Consider the following 17,138-nt stretch of genomic DNA (forward strand, 5'->3'; position numbering starts at 1 on the left):
AGCCCTAGATCATGACCTGAGTTGAAGGCAGATGCTTAACTGACTGAGCCACCCAGGTGCCCCATGAGAACATTCTTAAAGACAATGAATGGCATATAGGCAGGGAACAGGTGTTCCTCCCCATTGTGTTTGTAGGGTCAAGCTTAAGGACTGGCATTTAGAAGGTGCTTAATATTTACTGGATGAATGACTGAATGAATGACCTAAAAGTTCCCCTTCTACTTAGGTCTACTATTTTTCCACTTGAGGAGAGGAAAGAGCGGCCTTCTCCTATATCCTAGTCCCACTTTTATTATACATGTGTGAAGGCTTAAAGGTAACCTAGGACCTCTGTAATGAGCCCACAGAGAAGGGAAAGGAGTTGGCAACTATGATGTGAGGCAAGCTGTGGAGTCTCTTTCTCCTGGGGGATGAGTCGTGATCATACTAGGTTAGGACTGGAGGTTGAATAAGGTGGTCCTCAGATGGAGAGAAAAACAGCACACAGAACCTAGGGGTACATGGCCTGTTTCCTTGCTGAGAGAAATTAGTTATTTTGGTTTCTAGGTTTTACTATACTCTCCTCCCTTAACCCCCATTTGAATCCTAAGAATGCCATGGTGAAAATTGATTTCTGTCCCTCCTCCTTTCCCAGTGGGGACAACCCCATAATTCTCTCCTTCTCTACCCTCTATTTCCCTCCCCAGCCCACACACACAAGTGTGTATTTTCTAACATTTATAAACGGTGGTTGGGCGGCCATTCTCTCCAGATTATTTATTGTTGAGAAAATCTATAACTCCTTGGACTTCTCATTTTGATGTAGGAGCTTTCATCCCTGTCGCCCGGGGGAAGGGAGGTTATGAGAGGTACTCTTTGCCTCTCAGAAATGTGTTTTCAGGCTTCCCTTTGGGGCCCTTTCTCTCTCCAGCCCTGATCATCTCAGACATTTCTGACAGTCCTTCCTGAGGCATCTGGGGCTTGGGACTGGATTCATCTATTTAATTCTGCAAGGATTACAAGTGCCTGATTCACATAGTTCCTGCCCCCTTTCTGAGAGTCTACCTACCTCTGTCTTTGCAGTCCTGTATTTCACTAGGTTCCAGAAAAAGCGCCCTTTATCTCCATGTCAGCTCTTGATTATCCACAGTAATGGTGGGAATAACCCAAAATAGTGAATGACGCTAAAATGACTTTTGTTTGATTTTTAAGTGATTGAATTCTGCCTAGAGATAATTCATAACGTGAACACTTTCAATGAAAGCAATCTATCATGTTACTATCCCATGGGACTCTGTATGGCATCTCTTCTTTGGCATCTAGAGAGGGAGATAGATGCAAGAACTCAGCTTGTTCAGCCCTCCTCTGTTGTCAGAGCATCAGACATCTATTGAGGTCTCTGCAAAACTTGTCTCCATGCCTTGTTTCCAAACTCTGGAGAAAGCCTTTCCTTAGTTTGAAAACCCAATACTTTGTCCAAAAAACATGAAGATCAGTAGCCAACATATGAAACTATCACTTTTTCTAGGGTTTCCATCACACTCAGAGTAAAACCCAAAGTCCTCACAGTGATTCTCAGGCCCTACATGAAGGATCTGCCTTCCTCCTTTCTCTCTGACCTCATCCCCTACTGTTTCTTGCTGGCTCATTCTGTCCCAGCCCCATAGGCCTCCTTGTTGTGCTTCAAAAATAGCCAAGTACCACTTCACACCCATTGAGTTGGCTGCTATTAAAGAAAGAGAATACAACAAGTATTGGTGAGGATGCCAAGAAATCGGGATGCTTGTACATTGCTTGTGGGAATGTAAAATCATACAGCCATGGTGGAAAACAGTGCGGTGATGTCTCAAAAAATTAAATATGCAACTATTGTGTGATCCAGCAATCCCACTTCTGGGTATATATCCTTTGGAATTGAAATCAGGGGGTCCCCTGGGTGACTCGGTGGATTAAAGCCTCTGCCTTAGGCTCAGGTCATGATCCCAGGGTCCTGGGATCAAGCGCCACATCAGGCTCTCTGCTCAGCCGGGAACCTGCTTCCTTCTCTCTCTCGGCCTGCCTCTTTGCCTACTTGTGATCTCTGTCTGTCAAATAAATAAATAAAATCTTTAAAAAAAAGAACTGAAATCAGGGACTCAGAAAGAGATTTATACACTCATATTCACAACCCACACAACCCACATGCCCATCAGTGGATGAATGGATAAACAACAGTTGGTACATACATACAATGCAATATTATTTTACCTTAAAAAGGAAGAACATTCTGATACATGCTACAACATGGGTGAACCTTGAAGACATCAAAGTGAAAGAAGCTGGGCACCAAAGGACAGCACTGTATGATTCCACTTACACAAGGTACCTAGAGAATTTAAATTCATAGAGACAGAAAGTCAGATGGTGGTTGCCAGGGGCTGCGGGGAAGGAAGAATGGGAATTTACTGTTTAATGGGTACAGAGTGTCAGTTGAGGAAGATGAACAAGTTCCAGAGCTGGATGCTGTGATGGTTGCAGAGCATCCATGAGGCTGTCTGGACCACCCATCTCAAAATCACAACACCCACCCAGAGCACATCCTAGCCTTCTCTTGCTTTACTTTTCTCTGCAGCACTGATCACAAATCTGACACAATCTATATTCTTATTACTCGTTTATGGTCGGCTTCCTCCTGCAGGCATGTAAGCAACTTGAGTGGAGGGATTTTTGTGTTTTTTAATTTGCCATAATTATAGCAGCGTTGAATAATTGGGGACAAGTATATCTGTTGAATGAATAAATGAATGACCATGATCACACACACACACACACACACACACACACACACACACGCACACACACTTCTAGACAAGGCACCAACAGAAAGAGAAAATTCCATTTTTTCTTTGGGTTGTTAACAAATTCCTTCTACGCTTGGGTATGAGCCTTGGCCCCAGCATTCATGGTGGCTTTTGCTCTGTTTACTTTTTCGCTTGTATTCTGAACTGTTTCCACTTTGGAAATATGGGTGTACTACGTACATCACACTTGCTGTTATTTCAAGCTCTTGACCTGAACCCAAAGCCTCTACTCTCGTATTCCTGTCTTCCCCCTTCCAGAGTTGCAGGGCTGCTTGGATGAGGACTTTGGAAACTCTTGGAAAGCTCAGCTATCCAGAAAACTTTACACTTGTTTGTCTGGGAGTCCCTGGTTTGATTGGCTCTGGAGTTTTCATTCTCTGGAAATTTTAAGGTGGATGAGAGAATTTATGTAATTTGGTATCAGGGAAGGAGCTGGGCTTGGACAGAAAGAGATTGAGATGATTTCTGAAGATGTTGTGTTTAAAGTCCCTCCTCTCAAACTTTGAGCACCTGAAAATAATTATTGAACAGGCTCATTAGCCTTCCTCTCAAGTCTTTACCAAACTTCTAGCAAAGCAACTGGTATCCAAACTATATTTGAAGCCATTCAGGAGGAGCCACAAGGCCAACTTCCTGACTGGCAGGAGGGTTAACACCCAACCATGGGAACCAGTGGAACTTACTGCTTGGAAAGGAACTTAACTTGGAAGAGTGTTTTGAAAAGGAAAGGTCCAGAGTGAGGGCAGTACCCTTCTCAGAGAGAGAGGAGTGAACACAGTGACCTCCAGGATGGAGGAAAGTGGGTGGGGCCGGCTGGGAAAACAAGACAGCCTGCAATTTAGTGGGTGGATTGTTGGATTTGACAGGAGTTCTTGGCGACTTGGGATGGAACTTTTGTTTTGGAGTTTGGAATGAGCTCAGAGACTGAGAGAGACAGAGGGAGGAGGAGGGAGTGAAGGGGGGGAGCTGGGGGCATTATGGAATTCATACAAGCTGGCTGCATGTTCCCTGGCCTCTCTCTGCGTTTCTTTAAGTACCTCCCCTGCGCCAAGCACCTCCTTTGGGAGAGACTGTTTCCTAATTAGACTGAGATTCACAGACCCAGAGCCCTCATTAGGAAATGTCCTCAGGAAATGCTCTTGAAATCAATGATGGTGCATGTTCCAGTCTCCTGTTTCCATCTCTCTTTGGCCCTTTCTCTCTTTCCAAAAAATGAAAAAGTTAAAAAAAAATCCCATTTCTAGGAATCTCAAGATAAACGAGTCGATCAATACATCTATATATTCATATCCTCTGTCCTAAATGCCTCTTTTGGTTACTTGGTACAATTATGAGCAGGTCCTTGTCCTGGGGAGTGAGGGTTGGGGATGGGAGTGTGGAATTCAGAAGGAGGAGGTACATGGATCCTGGCCCTGCCCTCTGGAAGCTTTTAGACTGTAAAGGAATTTAAGTGACACACCCAGGACACCACCAGACTGAAAGGGGAAATTAGTTTCAGCTGAGCATCAGGACAGGCTTTAAGTGCTGGCCGAGAGCAGAGGAAGGTTGGAGATGGGGGATCATTCAGGATGGCTTAGGAAAGGCTTCCTAGATATGGGGGGAAATTGTAGAATAGGGCTGAGAAAAGCTAGAGGGTCTAAAGACTGGATGGAAAGCAGAGAGGAGGGCATCTCTGGTAGGGCAGGATTCATCCCAGGAAGGGTAAGTCAGGATGTGAGGAGCTGAGTTAGGTAGCAGGTGATGGGCCGGAGGGAAGGGGGGAATTAGGACGGGACACTGACAGCTGGGTCAGAGAGTCTGGACTGAATATAAACCATTGGAGTAACTGCAGGTTATTTCATGGAGAAAGGGCGTTTGAGGAAGATTGTTATGAACTGGATTGCAGATAGACTTTCTCAGGATTCCCAGTCATGGGTTTACTTTTTCCTCTGTAAGTCTGGTTGTTCATCTGTTTGTTCTGCCTGCTTCTGCTGGAGTCATAAATTATGATTATTTAATTCCCATGTGTTTTCTTATTTGCGTTGCTTCCCTGGTATCTTCCTACTCTGTCTGTAGGCCCATTTTCACTCATCTTCAGCAAAAGTGGGGAGAGCCCAAGGACCACCCTGCATGACAGAGTTGAGGGAAATGAATGATCAAAAGCATGTCCCACCCTGCCATTCAGTTGGTCCTCCTCTGAGATTCTTGCCTACGGTCCATGGATGGACCTCCGAAGAGTATGACGACGACTACTACTAGTTCTTCTTCTTCTTCTTCTTTTCTTCTTCTTCTCCTTCTCCTTCTCCTCCTCCTCCTCCTCCTCCTCCTCCTCCTCCTCCTCCTCCTCCTCCTTCTTCTTTTTCTCCTTCTCCTCCTCCTCCTCCTTCTTCTTTGAGCTGAGCAACCTCAGAGGAGTCTATGATTCAGCAAACATGAAAAACCACTGTTGTACTCTTTGTGGGGAGGTAGGTGGCTGGGTCGGTTCCCCAGAGAGAGAAAACTGTGGTGCAGGCATCCTTAGTACCAGCTACAGGACCTTCCAGAGATAGCTGAAGGGAATAAAGGAGAAAGAGGAGTTGGGAAAAGGGACATGGGTTCAGAGAGAACTAGTAAGAGGGGTGCCCCATCTTCCCTTGTTTTCCACCCTCTTTCTAGCAGATATTTCTTCTTTGTATATTCCACATCCTGATGATTGCAGGATTCTGGGTCCCCTTCAGTTTAAATCTATTGAGTCTGCCATTGATCAGGCTCTGTACCAGGTACTCTCACAGCATTGTCTCCTGCAATTCCTTTGTTGAACCCGCAGTGCCTGGAGGGGGTCAGTTCCCTCCCTCAGTCGTGGCATGTTGGCATCACCGCTTCCCGTCAGGCCCCTTTTCAAAGCATTTTCTTTTTCCTTTTCATCTTTATCTCTAGTCTCATTTCCCCTCCTCACTAGAGGCATTTCCTTTAGTGCATTTAACAAATGCTCCTCCAATCCATGCTTTATAGGTGTATTTATTTATGTTTATGTTTATTTTATTTATTTATTTAAAAGATTTCATTTATTTATTTGACAGAGATCACAAGCAGGCAGAGAGGCAGGCAGAGAAAGAGGGGGAAGCAGGCTCCCTGCCGAGCAGAGAGCTCAATGCAGGGCTGGATTCCAGGACCCTGAGATCATGACCTGAGCTGAAGGCAGAGGCTCAACCCACTGAGCCACCCAGGCGCCCCTATTTATTTTTATTTTTAAAAAGATTTTATTTATTCTAGAGAGAGAGAGAAAGAACCCAGGGGGGAAGTGCAGAAGGAGAGTCTCAAGCAGACTCTGCTGTAGGCGTGGAGCCTGATGTGGGTCTCGATCCCAGAACCCTGAGATCATGACCTGAGCCAAAACCAAGAGTCAGACATTTAACCGACGATGCCGCCCAGGCACCCCCCTATGTATATTTAGATACACTCATCCATTCACCAAATACACAGTGCCGACTGTGTCAGGTGAAGTTGTAGGTCCGAGGAATACAAGCAGGAGCAAAATAATAAAAAAGTTCTGCTTTCGTGGAACTTAAATTCTATTGGAGTGAGACAAATCATAACACATAAGTAAGTAAAACAGTACCTTAAATAGTGATAACTGTCTGTGGTGGGTGGTCAGGATCAGACTGCAGTTTTATATGGGGTGATCAAGTAAAGCTTGCTACAAAGGTGGTGTTTCACCAAATGCAGTGAAGGGAGCAACCACGTGGCTCTCTGGGGTGGAAGTGGTCCATTTATAGGGGACGACAAGGACAGAGGCCCTAAGGTAAGATCTTGCCTGGTATGTTGGAGCCCAGAATGGTTAGAAGGCCAATAGCTGGAGAGTAATGAAGGGGAAGAAGGAGAAGCAGGAAACTGAGATGTAGCTTGGTCAGTGCAAATACTGTAGGACTTTGTAGGCCATTGTAAATGCAGACTTTGGCTTCTACTCTGAGTAGAAAAGCGACACCAGCAGAAGGCTTTAAGCAGAGGAATGACATGACATTTTAGCAGATGTAGGTGTATCCTTGACAAACACATAGCATTTGGGGGCTGTTCTTAACATGCATATAAATGGCATTGTGCCATACACATACTTTTGCTTTTCCTAGGTAACGTTGTTTCTGAAATCTACCCATGTTGCTCTGTAAATCTACTTTATTATTTCCGACTGCTGTGAGTTACTTCCTCGTGTATGTATAGCACATTTTATTTATAAATTCCTCTAGTAACAGATGCTGGCATAGCTTCCAACCTCCGGTGACCACAGTTGTGTAACCCCACAGGAGAAGGGTTGTGGGGTGGGAAGGTCTGTGCATTGTAAATTCCACTAAGACTGTGCTTCGAGATGGTGGCATCAGTGATGCTCCCAGTAACAGTGTGTGATAGTTTGTCTCTTCTCATTGAATTCCCATACTGATCCAGGGAAGTAAAGTAAAATTCCTCAAGGACAGGGAAACTGAGGTTTAGAGAGATTGGGCAAATTACCAGAGTTTATATAGTCATGTGAAAGAGCCAGGACTCAAATCCGAAATTTTTGACATAATGTTCTTCGCTCTTACCACTTTGTATCCAGCACTGCTTCTTCTAGAAATAAGATGAGGCATCTGTGGACAAAGATAGTATTATAATTATTGTATTGTATTATATATTATATATATACTATATATATAGTATTGTATATTATTGTATATAATTATTATTGTATTTTTAAAAGATTTTTATTTATTTATTTATTTGATAGACAGAGAGAGATCACAAGTAAGCAGAAGGCAGGCAGAGAGAGAGGGGGAAGCAGGCTCCCTGCTGAGCAGAGAGCCCGATGTGGGGCTTGATCCCAGGACCCCGAGATCATGACCTGAGCTGAAGGCAGAGGCCTAAACCACTGAGCCACCCAGGCGCCCCTTATTATTGTATTTGAGCTTTGTATTTTTCTTTTCTTTTTTGACCTCTGTTTTTATTTTTCAGTGGGCTCCCCACCCAAAGTGGGGCTTGAACTCACAACCCCCAGACCAAGAGTCAGAGGTGCCCCAAGCCTTGCATTTTTCAATGCTTGGTCTAACTCAGTCAGCCTAGGACCACAGAGTGTTTAGCACCAACATGTATGAGGATGTCTAATTAGAGTCCTTAAAATTTCAAAGTGAATTATATGAAAAAAACAGTTTTCGTTTTCTCTTGACGGCTAGTTAACAAGTTTGATTTTCAGTGCATGATTTTGAGGCTGGACATTTATAAAGATTATTTATAAAGATTAATTGCTTTTCAAAGTTTGGGGACTTTGGATCAGATGTTAACATTAAATGTTAGGTAGATTATATTACGTGCATATGGTTACCAGGCACTGAGCTGAGTACTTCCCAAGCATCATTTCATTTACTCCTCACAACAACCCTATGAACTATTTACTTTTACTTCCATTTGTGGAAATCAAAGCACTGAGAGGGGAACTAATTTTTCCACAGATTGAGTTGTGATTTGAAACTGAACAGTCTACCTGCACAGCCTTTACCCCTAATTGCTAAACTGGGCTGACTTCTTGTGAAGGAAGCTTTTAGAACATCTTGCCTTTGAAAGGTAGGACAATTTCTTGTCAGTTGGGGTGGCTTAGACCAGTCCTGGGAAGTGAGGGGGTAGGTGGACAAGAATCTCCTGAGGGAAAGGATCTGAAGTTTGAAAATGTTCCCCAGGTGTCTTCATTAGGCCTCCTTCTGTCCCTCATGGTGTCTTCATTAGGCCTCCTTCTGTCCCTCAAGGTGAAAGATAACCTTTGCCTTAGGGCATCCTGCCTAGATGATAGGTCCTGGACATGATGCCTTCGAAAAAGTGGGGATTCTCTATCTGGGTGTGGGTGGCTCGTTGCCTATAACCCAAGGTCACCTGATATTTTTTAAAACAAGCATCCTCAAAGACAAGCAATTCTTTATCACCTATGTGTGGCTTATACCTGCCATGAATGGTCTGTGGTCAAGGTTTTATCACAGTTTGTTTTCCCTCCACACTTTCCATTTTGATTGCCTTCTACAAGGAAGGTAACACCATTTATATATTTACCTGAGTCAGGTTTATAAAGGTGCTTGGTTACAAGGTGTGTATCTCAAGGTCAAGTAGATGGGAATTCTGGATTATGTGCTTTTTCAGGTTTCTCTCCTCAATTTGTACATTTGTTCAACAAATATTTATTGAGCACCTAATTCACAGGAGGAGACAGGCAGCTGAACTGGGTTTTTTAAAAAAGATTTTATGTATTTATATGAGAGAGAGAGAAAGAGAGAGAGCAAGCAGGGGGAGGGGGAGAGGGAGAGAATATCAAGCTGAGCTCAAGGTTGAGCCACAATCAGGAGTTGGACACTTAACTGGCTGAGCCACCCAAGTACCCCTGGAATTTTGATACCTTAGGATCGATGGGGGTAGCCCAGCTGCTTTGAGAACACATAGGAAAGTCAGCGTAAGGATCAGGGAACCTTCCTGGGGAGGCAGTTTCTGAGCTGAGAATTCAAAGATAAGGAGGGCTTAGCTAAGCAAAGTGGGCTTAAGAGGGCATTAGAGGCAAGGGAACAGAGTGAGTGTAGCTGGAACAGGAACTGGGTAGGGGATGAGATTAGAGGAGTAAGCAGAGGTCAGGTTTTGAAGGAAGAGAGGATTATAAAAGCAGGGCAATAGGGAAACCACTGAAGGGTTTGAAGCCTGGGGTGAGTGGGAGACACCTCAATCACATTTATAGTATAGAGAGATCCCATGAGTTAAGAATTGACCCTCCTTATCTATCTCGTGTGCTTGTTAGTAAATCAGAGCACTGGAACTGGTGGGTGGCAAATAAGGAGTCTTGATGGATTTGTAGATGGAAGGTCTGACCCAATAACCTAAGGGTTCCTTTTGAAAATCTGTAGGGAAGATTTTTCGGTTTTGACTTGATCTTTCTGTCTTTAAAAGCCCCTGACAGCATTTCCTAAAATTCTCTCAAAACTGAAGCCTGAGTAGGGAGGAGAGTGGGGGTTGCATGACTTTGTTCTATCCCTTCTGCACTACTCATTTCCGGGGCATTGCTGTGAATTGCTCATCCAAAGCCTTGCTCCCTATGAGGAGGGGACCATTTGAATAGCAGCAGGGGAGTAGGGGAAGGAGGAACCACACGCCGGGTTCGTTCATTAAGAAAATATATTTGGCATATTCAGACAATGGTTTGAGGGAGTTAAAAATAACTCCTCGTGAAAAATTAATAGGGAGTTATAAGTGAGTGTTTTAATACAAGCTCACAGAGCAGGGCAGATTCTCCAGGTGGCTGGCAGCTGACATCACAGATGGTATAGGGTGTTTATAGAGCATGGTGTGGCCAGCGAGGAGCATTGTCTACAGAAGTGAGCTCTCCTTTTCTCCTGGAACCTAGAGAGGGAGGAGACGGAAGGAATTGTTTTGGTTGTGAGCGACTGAGCTAGGTGACATTTCTTTTCTCCCTGCCCATCACACTCTCATAACTGTGGACATAAAAACTGTAGTGAATTTTGCCTGGTTGCTTTGGGTGAAGTTTACTGAACGTCTGAATTCATAAAATGGCCTTTCTGGCTCTTCTCCCTTCTTAGTCATGGACCTTGGGTTGACGGCTGCACCCATTTTTCCTGTGCTTCTGTACCCAACAGCCTGTTCCTCCCATTCTGGCAGGTAGTTAGGAAGGCCCTGCCCCTTCCTCCCTCTTTCTCTCATCTCACAGTGCCCCGTGGGCCTATGTGGGTAAGGTGAAGGGTTGGACTGTACTTCTTTGGCCATCAGCACAGCTAAATGGATAATGCAAAATGAGGAGGAAGGGGGCCAAAATGCCATCTGACCTTGGCTAGCTGATTTGGGGGCTAAGGGTTTTAAGACTGGGGGACCAATATTTGTATTTTAAATTCAGATGATATTTAAAAAATGGGTCTGTAATTGCAACGAGGCCCTCTAGGCCGTGAATTAATGTGTCATAACTCACGCCCAAGCACTGCGCAAACATCCCGCGTGTGAATTATTGCACAATAAATTCATGCCCTGTTGTGTCTTACAGCTTAATTAGTACATGAAGCTACATGAGTTAGACGAACCCAAATGGGATTATGTCATGTGGTGCGTAAAAAAGCAGAATGTTGGGAGGTATTTGGCACTTTTTCTGGGGGGAAAGCAGAGCTGATTTTTTCTGTAATGTCCTTTGGTGTCCGTTTCTGTGATATTTAGGCTGCAACAGGTGACATGTGACTCCTGAGCTTTGGTTGTTGTTGAATATGGGTTCAGTAAATATTTATTGTTTACTATGTCTTAGGCATCCTGGAGGGAGAGCACACGTAAGATGAAACACGAAGCAGCAGCTCTGAAGCCTGAGCACCCGAACTTGGCAACCCCAACCCAGCTTGGCTTAACTCAGCCTCACTGAACCCAGTCGGAGACTCTGGGCTCCCTGGACTTGCTACAGTGCTCTGATCCTAGACTCCTCTTCAGTTTCATCTAGGATGTTGTGCAAGGCACTTTGCAGGTTTGGTAAAAAGCTGGTACATAGACATACACAGGCGCAATACGTGGCTAAGATTTCTCCTGCCAGAAGCCTGAGCACTCTGGATATAGTGGCCCTGGGTGTGGGCAACACAATGGGTGCAGGTGTGTATGTCCTGGCTGACGAGGTGGCCAGTGAAATAGCAGGGCCATCCATTGTGATCTGCTTTTTGGTGACTGCCCTGTCTTTTGTGCTGACTGCTCTGTGCTATGCAGAGTTTAGTGCCCGGGTTCCCCAGTCTGCTTCTGTGTATCTCTACAGCTATGTCACTGTGGGTGAACTCTGGGCTTTCATCACCGGCTGGAACCTTATCCTGTCTTATGTTATTGGTATAGCAAGTATGGCCTGGGCCTGGAGTTTAGCTTTTGATGGCCTGATTGGGAACCAGATCTCTTGGACCTTGAGTGAGAGGATCTCACTGTATGTTCCCTATGTCCTTATGGAATATCCAGACTTCTTTGCTGTGGGCCTGGTGGTGTTGTGCACTGGATTGCTGGCTCTGAGGGCTAGTGAGTTTTTCCTGGTTACTACGGTGTTCACGGTGGTGAACCTTTTGGTTCTTGGTTTTGTCATCATCTCTGGGTTCATTAAGGGGAACCTGCACAACTGGAAGCTCACAGAAGAGGACTACATAATGACTATGTCTAGACTCAGTGACACTTCTAGCTTGGGCCCTCTGGGCTCTGGAGGGTTTGTGCCTTTTGGCTTTGAGGGAATTCTCTGTGGATCAGCTACCTGTTTCTATGCATTTACTGGTTTTGACAGCATTATTACTGCTGCCGAAGAAGCCCAGAATCTAAAGCATTCTGTCCCCACGGGCATTGTGATTTCAGTGTTCATCTGCTTTTTGGTATATTTTGGTGTCTCTGCGGCACTTACGCTCATGGTGCCTTACTACCAGCTTCAACCTGGGAGCCCCTTGCCTGAGGCATTTCTCCATATTGGCTGGGCCCCTGCCCGCTATGTTGTGGCTGTTGGAGCCCTCTCTGCTTTTTCTACCGGCATCTTGGATTCTATGTTCCTCATTCGTTGGATGATCTATGTGATGGAAGATGATGACCTCCTGTTTTGTGTCCTTGCCAGGATGTACACCAGGACAGACCTCCCATCATAGCCACTGTGGCCTCGGGCATTGTCACAGCTTTTGTGACATTCCTCTTTGGACTCACCGATCTGGTGGACCTCATGTCGATTGGGACCCTGCTTACATATTCCCTGGTGACTATTTGTGTTCTCATCGTCGGGTATCAGCCTGAAATGAAGGATGAAGATGATGCAGCAGGGGCGCAGCACAACAGCGGACCTGTGCTGGAGAAGCTGACCATGTGGGGACTCTTTTATCCAGGCAGCCTCACCCCCACCACACTCTCTGGCCTGGTTGTCTACATTTGCTCCTCACTCCTTGCCCTGCTGCTGACTCTTCTTGGCCTGGCGCTGGCTCAGTGGCCAGTTCTGCTGCTTTCTGGAGATGCAGTACTGATTATAGTGGTTTGCTGCTTCTGGTGCTCATCACTGGGATCACTGGGGTCATCTGGAGACAGCCACAGAGCTCCACTCCCCTTTACTTTAAGGTCCCTGCTCTGCCTCTCCTCCCACTTCTGAGCATCTTTATGAATGTTTACCTCATGATGCAGATGGCAGCTGGCACCTGGGTCCGATTTGGTGTCTGGATGCTGATTAGGTTGGCTATCTACTTTGGCTATGGGATCCAGCACGCATGCAGGATTAAACCCACTTCAGTCAGGGTGCAAATGGACGACCTTGAACTCAATGGTGCCAGTACAAGTTCGATTTAACATTGCACCTGAATGCTGTCTGGTCTCCCTGCACAATGGTGGAGAGTACTCCTAAGCACACAGAAAGCTAGGCCTCCCATGGGATGTTGGTGGGGAAACACTAATAGAACTCTGTGCTTATTGTGGAGTGAAAGTTGTGTCTTTGCTCTGTCTCATATATATATATTTTTAACTTGTCTACTTTTCAATTGTGTCTGCTTACTGGCTTTAAAAAATTATTATTTTTTAAAAAAAGATTTTATTTATTTATTTTTGACAGAGAGAGGCACAGCAAGAGAAGGAACACAAGCAGGGGGAGTGGGAGAGGGAGAAGCAGGCTTCCTGCTGAGCAGGGAGCCTGATGTGAGGCTCGATCCCAGGACCCTGGGATTATGAATTGAGCTGAAGGCAGATGCTTAACGACTGAGCCACACAGTTGCCCCTCACAAATTATTATTAAAAGAAACTAGAAAGAGTGTTTTTGTTTTTGTTTTGTTTGGGTAAATGCCCACTAGTGGAATTACTGGATCTATGGTAATTCTATTTTTAATTTTTTGAGGAACCTCCATACTAGCTCTATAGTTGTTGTACCAACAGCCACCAACATTGTATGATGGTTCCTTTTTCTTCTCATCCTCACCAATACTTGTTATTTCTTGTCTTTTTGATTTTAGCCATTCTGACAGGTATAAAGTGCTAAGTCGTTTTAGTTTTAAATTGTATTTCCCTGATGATGAATGATGCTGAATATCTTTCATGTTTCTGTTTGCTATCTGTATCTCTTCTTTGGAGAAATGTCTTTTCAGGTCCTCTGCCCATTTTTAAATTGGATTGTGTGTTTTTTGGTGTTGAGTTATATAAATTCTTCATGTATTTGGACATTGGACATTAACCCCTTATTGGATATATCATTCTCCCATTCAGTGGGTTGCCTTTTTGTTCTGTTCATGGTTTCCTTTGCCATGTAAAAGGTTTTCATTTTCACTAAATTGAAAGGATGTATGCAACCGTATGTTTATTGCAGCATTATTGGCAATAGCCGGGGTACGGAAGCAACCCAAGTGTCCATCAATAGACGAATGGATGAAGAAGATGTGGTACATATACAAAGTGAAATATGACTCAGCCTTAAAAAAGAATGAAAACTTGCCACTTGTAACAACATGGGTGGACTTATAGGGTATAATGCTAAGTGACATAAGTCAGTCAGAGAAAGACAAATACCATATGATTTCTACTCATATGTGGAATTTGAGAAATAGAACAAATGAAATAGAAAAAATAAAATAAAATAAGAGAAAAAAAAAACTCTTCCTAGACTCTTCAACAGAAGGAACAAACTGGTGGTTACTAAAGGTAAAGTGGGTGGGAGGAAGGGTGAAATAGATAAAGGGAATTAAGAGTGCACTGATCTTTTTTTTTTTTAAGATTTTATTTATTTATTTGACAGAGAGAGATCACAAGTAGGCAGAGAGGCAGGCAGAGAGAGAGAGAGAGGAGGAAGCAGGCTCTCTGCGGAGCAGACAGCCCGATGCGGGGCTCGATCCCAGGACCCTGGGATCATGACCTGAGCCGAAGTCAGAGGCTTTAACCCACTGAGCCACCCAGGCACCCGAGTGCACTGATCTTGATGAACACTGAGTACTGTATAGAATTGTTGAATCATTATGTTGTACACCTGAAACAAATATGATAACACTGTATGTTAATTATACTTCATTAAAAAATGTACTAGAAACAGACAAAAAAAAAAAAGCTGGAATATAGTCCCTGCCCTTAAGGAACTTATAGTTTGTTTTTATTTATTTTTTAAAAGAGTTTATATTGGCTTTTAAAAAATTTTTATTTATTTATTTGACAGACAGAGATCACAAGTAGGCAGAGACGTAGGCAGAGAGAGAGGGGGAAGCAGGCTCCCCGCTGAGCAGAAAGCTGGAAGTGGGGCTCATCCCAGGACCCTGAGATCATGACCTGAGCCAAAGGCAGAGGCCTTAACCCACTGAGCCACCCAGGCACCCCCTATTTTTTTTTTTAATAAAAGTTTTATTTTTAAGTAATCTTTACACCCAATGTGGGGCTTGAACTCACAAGATCAAAAGTCACATGCTCTACCAACATAGCCAGTCAGGCAGCCCTAGGAGCTTATATTCCACTACAGTGGGTAAAGCATAGCTGCCACGCAAGGTCGAAAGTGTCATAAGAAATATCCAAAGAAAGTGTCTAGGAAATTCAGATTGGAGGATGATCATTTGTGGCTGGCACAGTGAGGGTTGGGTGGTGAAACCAGAGAAAACTTTGTAGAGGAATGATATTTGAGTGGCAAAGAGAGATTGTAGGCAGAGAGAACAACACTAGGAAAAGGATAGGAAAACTAGGCCGGGTTCAGAACTCACTGAAGCTCAGCAGTGTGAGGGGGCAACAGAACATGCGTAGTTGGATTGGAGCCAGAGTTTCCCTAGGAGCACAAAGCACTTTGGCTTTGAACCCACCACCCATGCTGAAAATCCCTGGGGTTGGTTCTCCTACTTGGTGATATCTGTATTCCTGGACTTGGAAAGTTTCTCTACCACTGTCTGCTTTAGTCCAGCTGCTTAGAAAGTGCAGAGCTGAGAGCCAGGTGTCCCGGGTGTAAGTCTTGTTTCTACCACTAACTAGTAATGTGACTTTGAGCAAGCCACTCAGTTCCTTTAGCGCTCTGCTTATTTATCTGTAACACGAGTGGTCAGAACGGATTATTTCCCAAGTTGTTTAGTTAAAAAAAATTAAGAATTTCATCTTTTTTTTTTTTTGTCCTGTTATTCTCTTAACTGGGTCTCCCTACTGCATGAAATCTGAATCTGTATTCTGCCCACTTTTCTCTGTAACCCATTGTTGGAGCTGTAGCGATACAATAAATGACATCGCATTTCCCTCCTATGTTTGGAACCAACTGATAATCAAGACATACAGACATATGGTTAAACCATCCGCTTTAGAGCTGCAGCACAGTTGGCTGGCGAATACCGTGTCACTAAATTAGAAAGACATACTCCTCATCACAAGGAGAGCAGCCCCTTCCTCTTACCACAGGAGAGAGCCTGCTTTTATTAGATTTTTTCACGTGTGAGCAGGTTGAATGCATGTGTCCTGTGGGCAGGTTGGTTTTGGATAAAAAACAGAAACCAACAAAAAACTGGAAGAGGCTGAACTGGGCATGCTCAGAGCTGTCTCTCCAGTTCACTGATCAAAGTCACAGTGGGAGAGTGGGGCTTGAGAGCAGCCAGGAATAGTACTGCTCACTGGTGCTCAAACTTCATGGGGTGTCACCTCACCTGGAGGGCTTGTGAAAACAGCTTGCTGGTCCCCGCTCCAGCGTTTGGAATTCAGTTGGTCTAGGTGGGGTCCAGGAACTTCTAACAAGTTCCCAGGTGATGCTGATGCTGCTGGTCCAGGGACCACACTTTGAAAACTGAAGCTCCATCTGAAAGCCTGTCCCCATGTAAAGATAACCCTTTGACACTCACCCTCATTTAATGGAACATTCAGGTTAAAATACCATTGTTAATCCTTTCACAGTGGGGAAATCGTAGTGAATCATTTCACAGTGTGTGTATATATGAAATCACCACAACGTACCTTTATTTTATAATTTTATATGTCTATTTTAATATCTTATAATTTTAAATATCTTATAATATCTTATGATTTTAAATATCTTATAATTCTAAATATCTTATAATTTTATATGTCAATTATGCTCCCTCACTAAAGCCAAAATAAAAAAAATAAAACACTACAGTTATCTTTATTTATTTTGTTCCCTAGATTGTAGATCATAGGTTAAGGAGTGTATCTTGTTCACGCCTCCAGAACATATACCTGCGGTGCCAGGCACAAAAAGAGCATTCAATAAATTCATATTAAATTGAATTGAACCTTACACATGCCTTTGGTACAGAAAATTCTCCTTCCTTTCAGGCTAGTACTATGCTATTGCTTTCAAACTATCTTCTAGGAAAGTCTCCTTGCCAAATGACATTTCTGTCCATCCAGAACTATACCAAGAACTGTATCTAGATC

General features: G+C 44.0%; 1 protein-coding gene across 1 annotated transcript in view; it reads left to right on the plus strand.

Annotated features, from left to right (window-relative positions):
* Positions 1–13,172, plus strand: part of LOC116592430 (cationic amino acid transporter 3-like) — a 45,006-nt gene extending 31,834 nt beyond the window's left edge. The window contains 3 exon segments of the mRNA XM_032345633.1: positions 11,077–12,395; positions 12,398–12,793; positions 12,796–13,172. Of these exon segments, the coding sequence (XP_032201524.1) occupies positions 11,264–12,395; positions 12,398–12,793; positions 12,796–13,100 (1,833 nt within the window). The 5' untranslated portion in view covers positions 11,077–11,263 and the 3' untranslated portion in view covers positions 13,101–13,172.
* The last annotated feature ends 3,966 nt before the right edge of the window (positions 13,173–17,138 follow it).

Source organism: Mustela erminea, chromosome 6 (genome assembly GCF_009829155.1).
Source record: "Mustela erminea isolate mMusErm1 chromosome 6, mMusErm1.Pri, whole genome shotgun sequence".
Taxonomy (NCBI): Eukaryota; Metazoa; Chordata; class Mammalia; order Carnivora; family Mustelidae; genus Mustela; species Mustela erminea.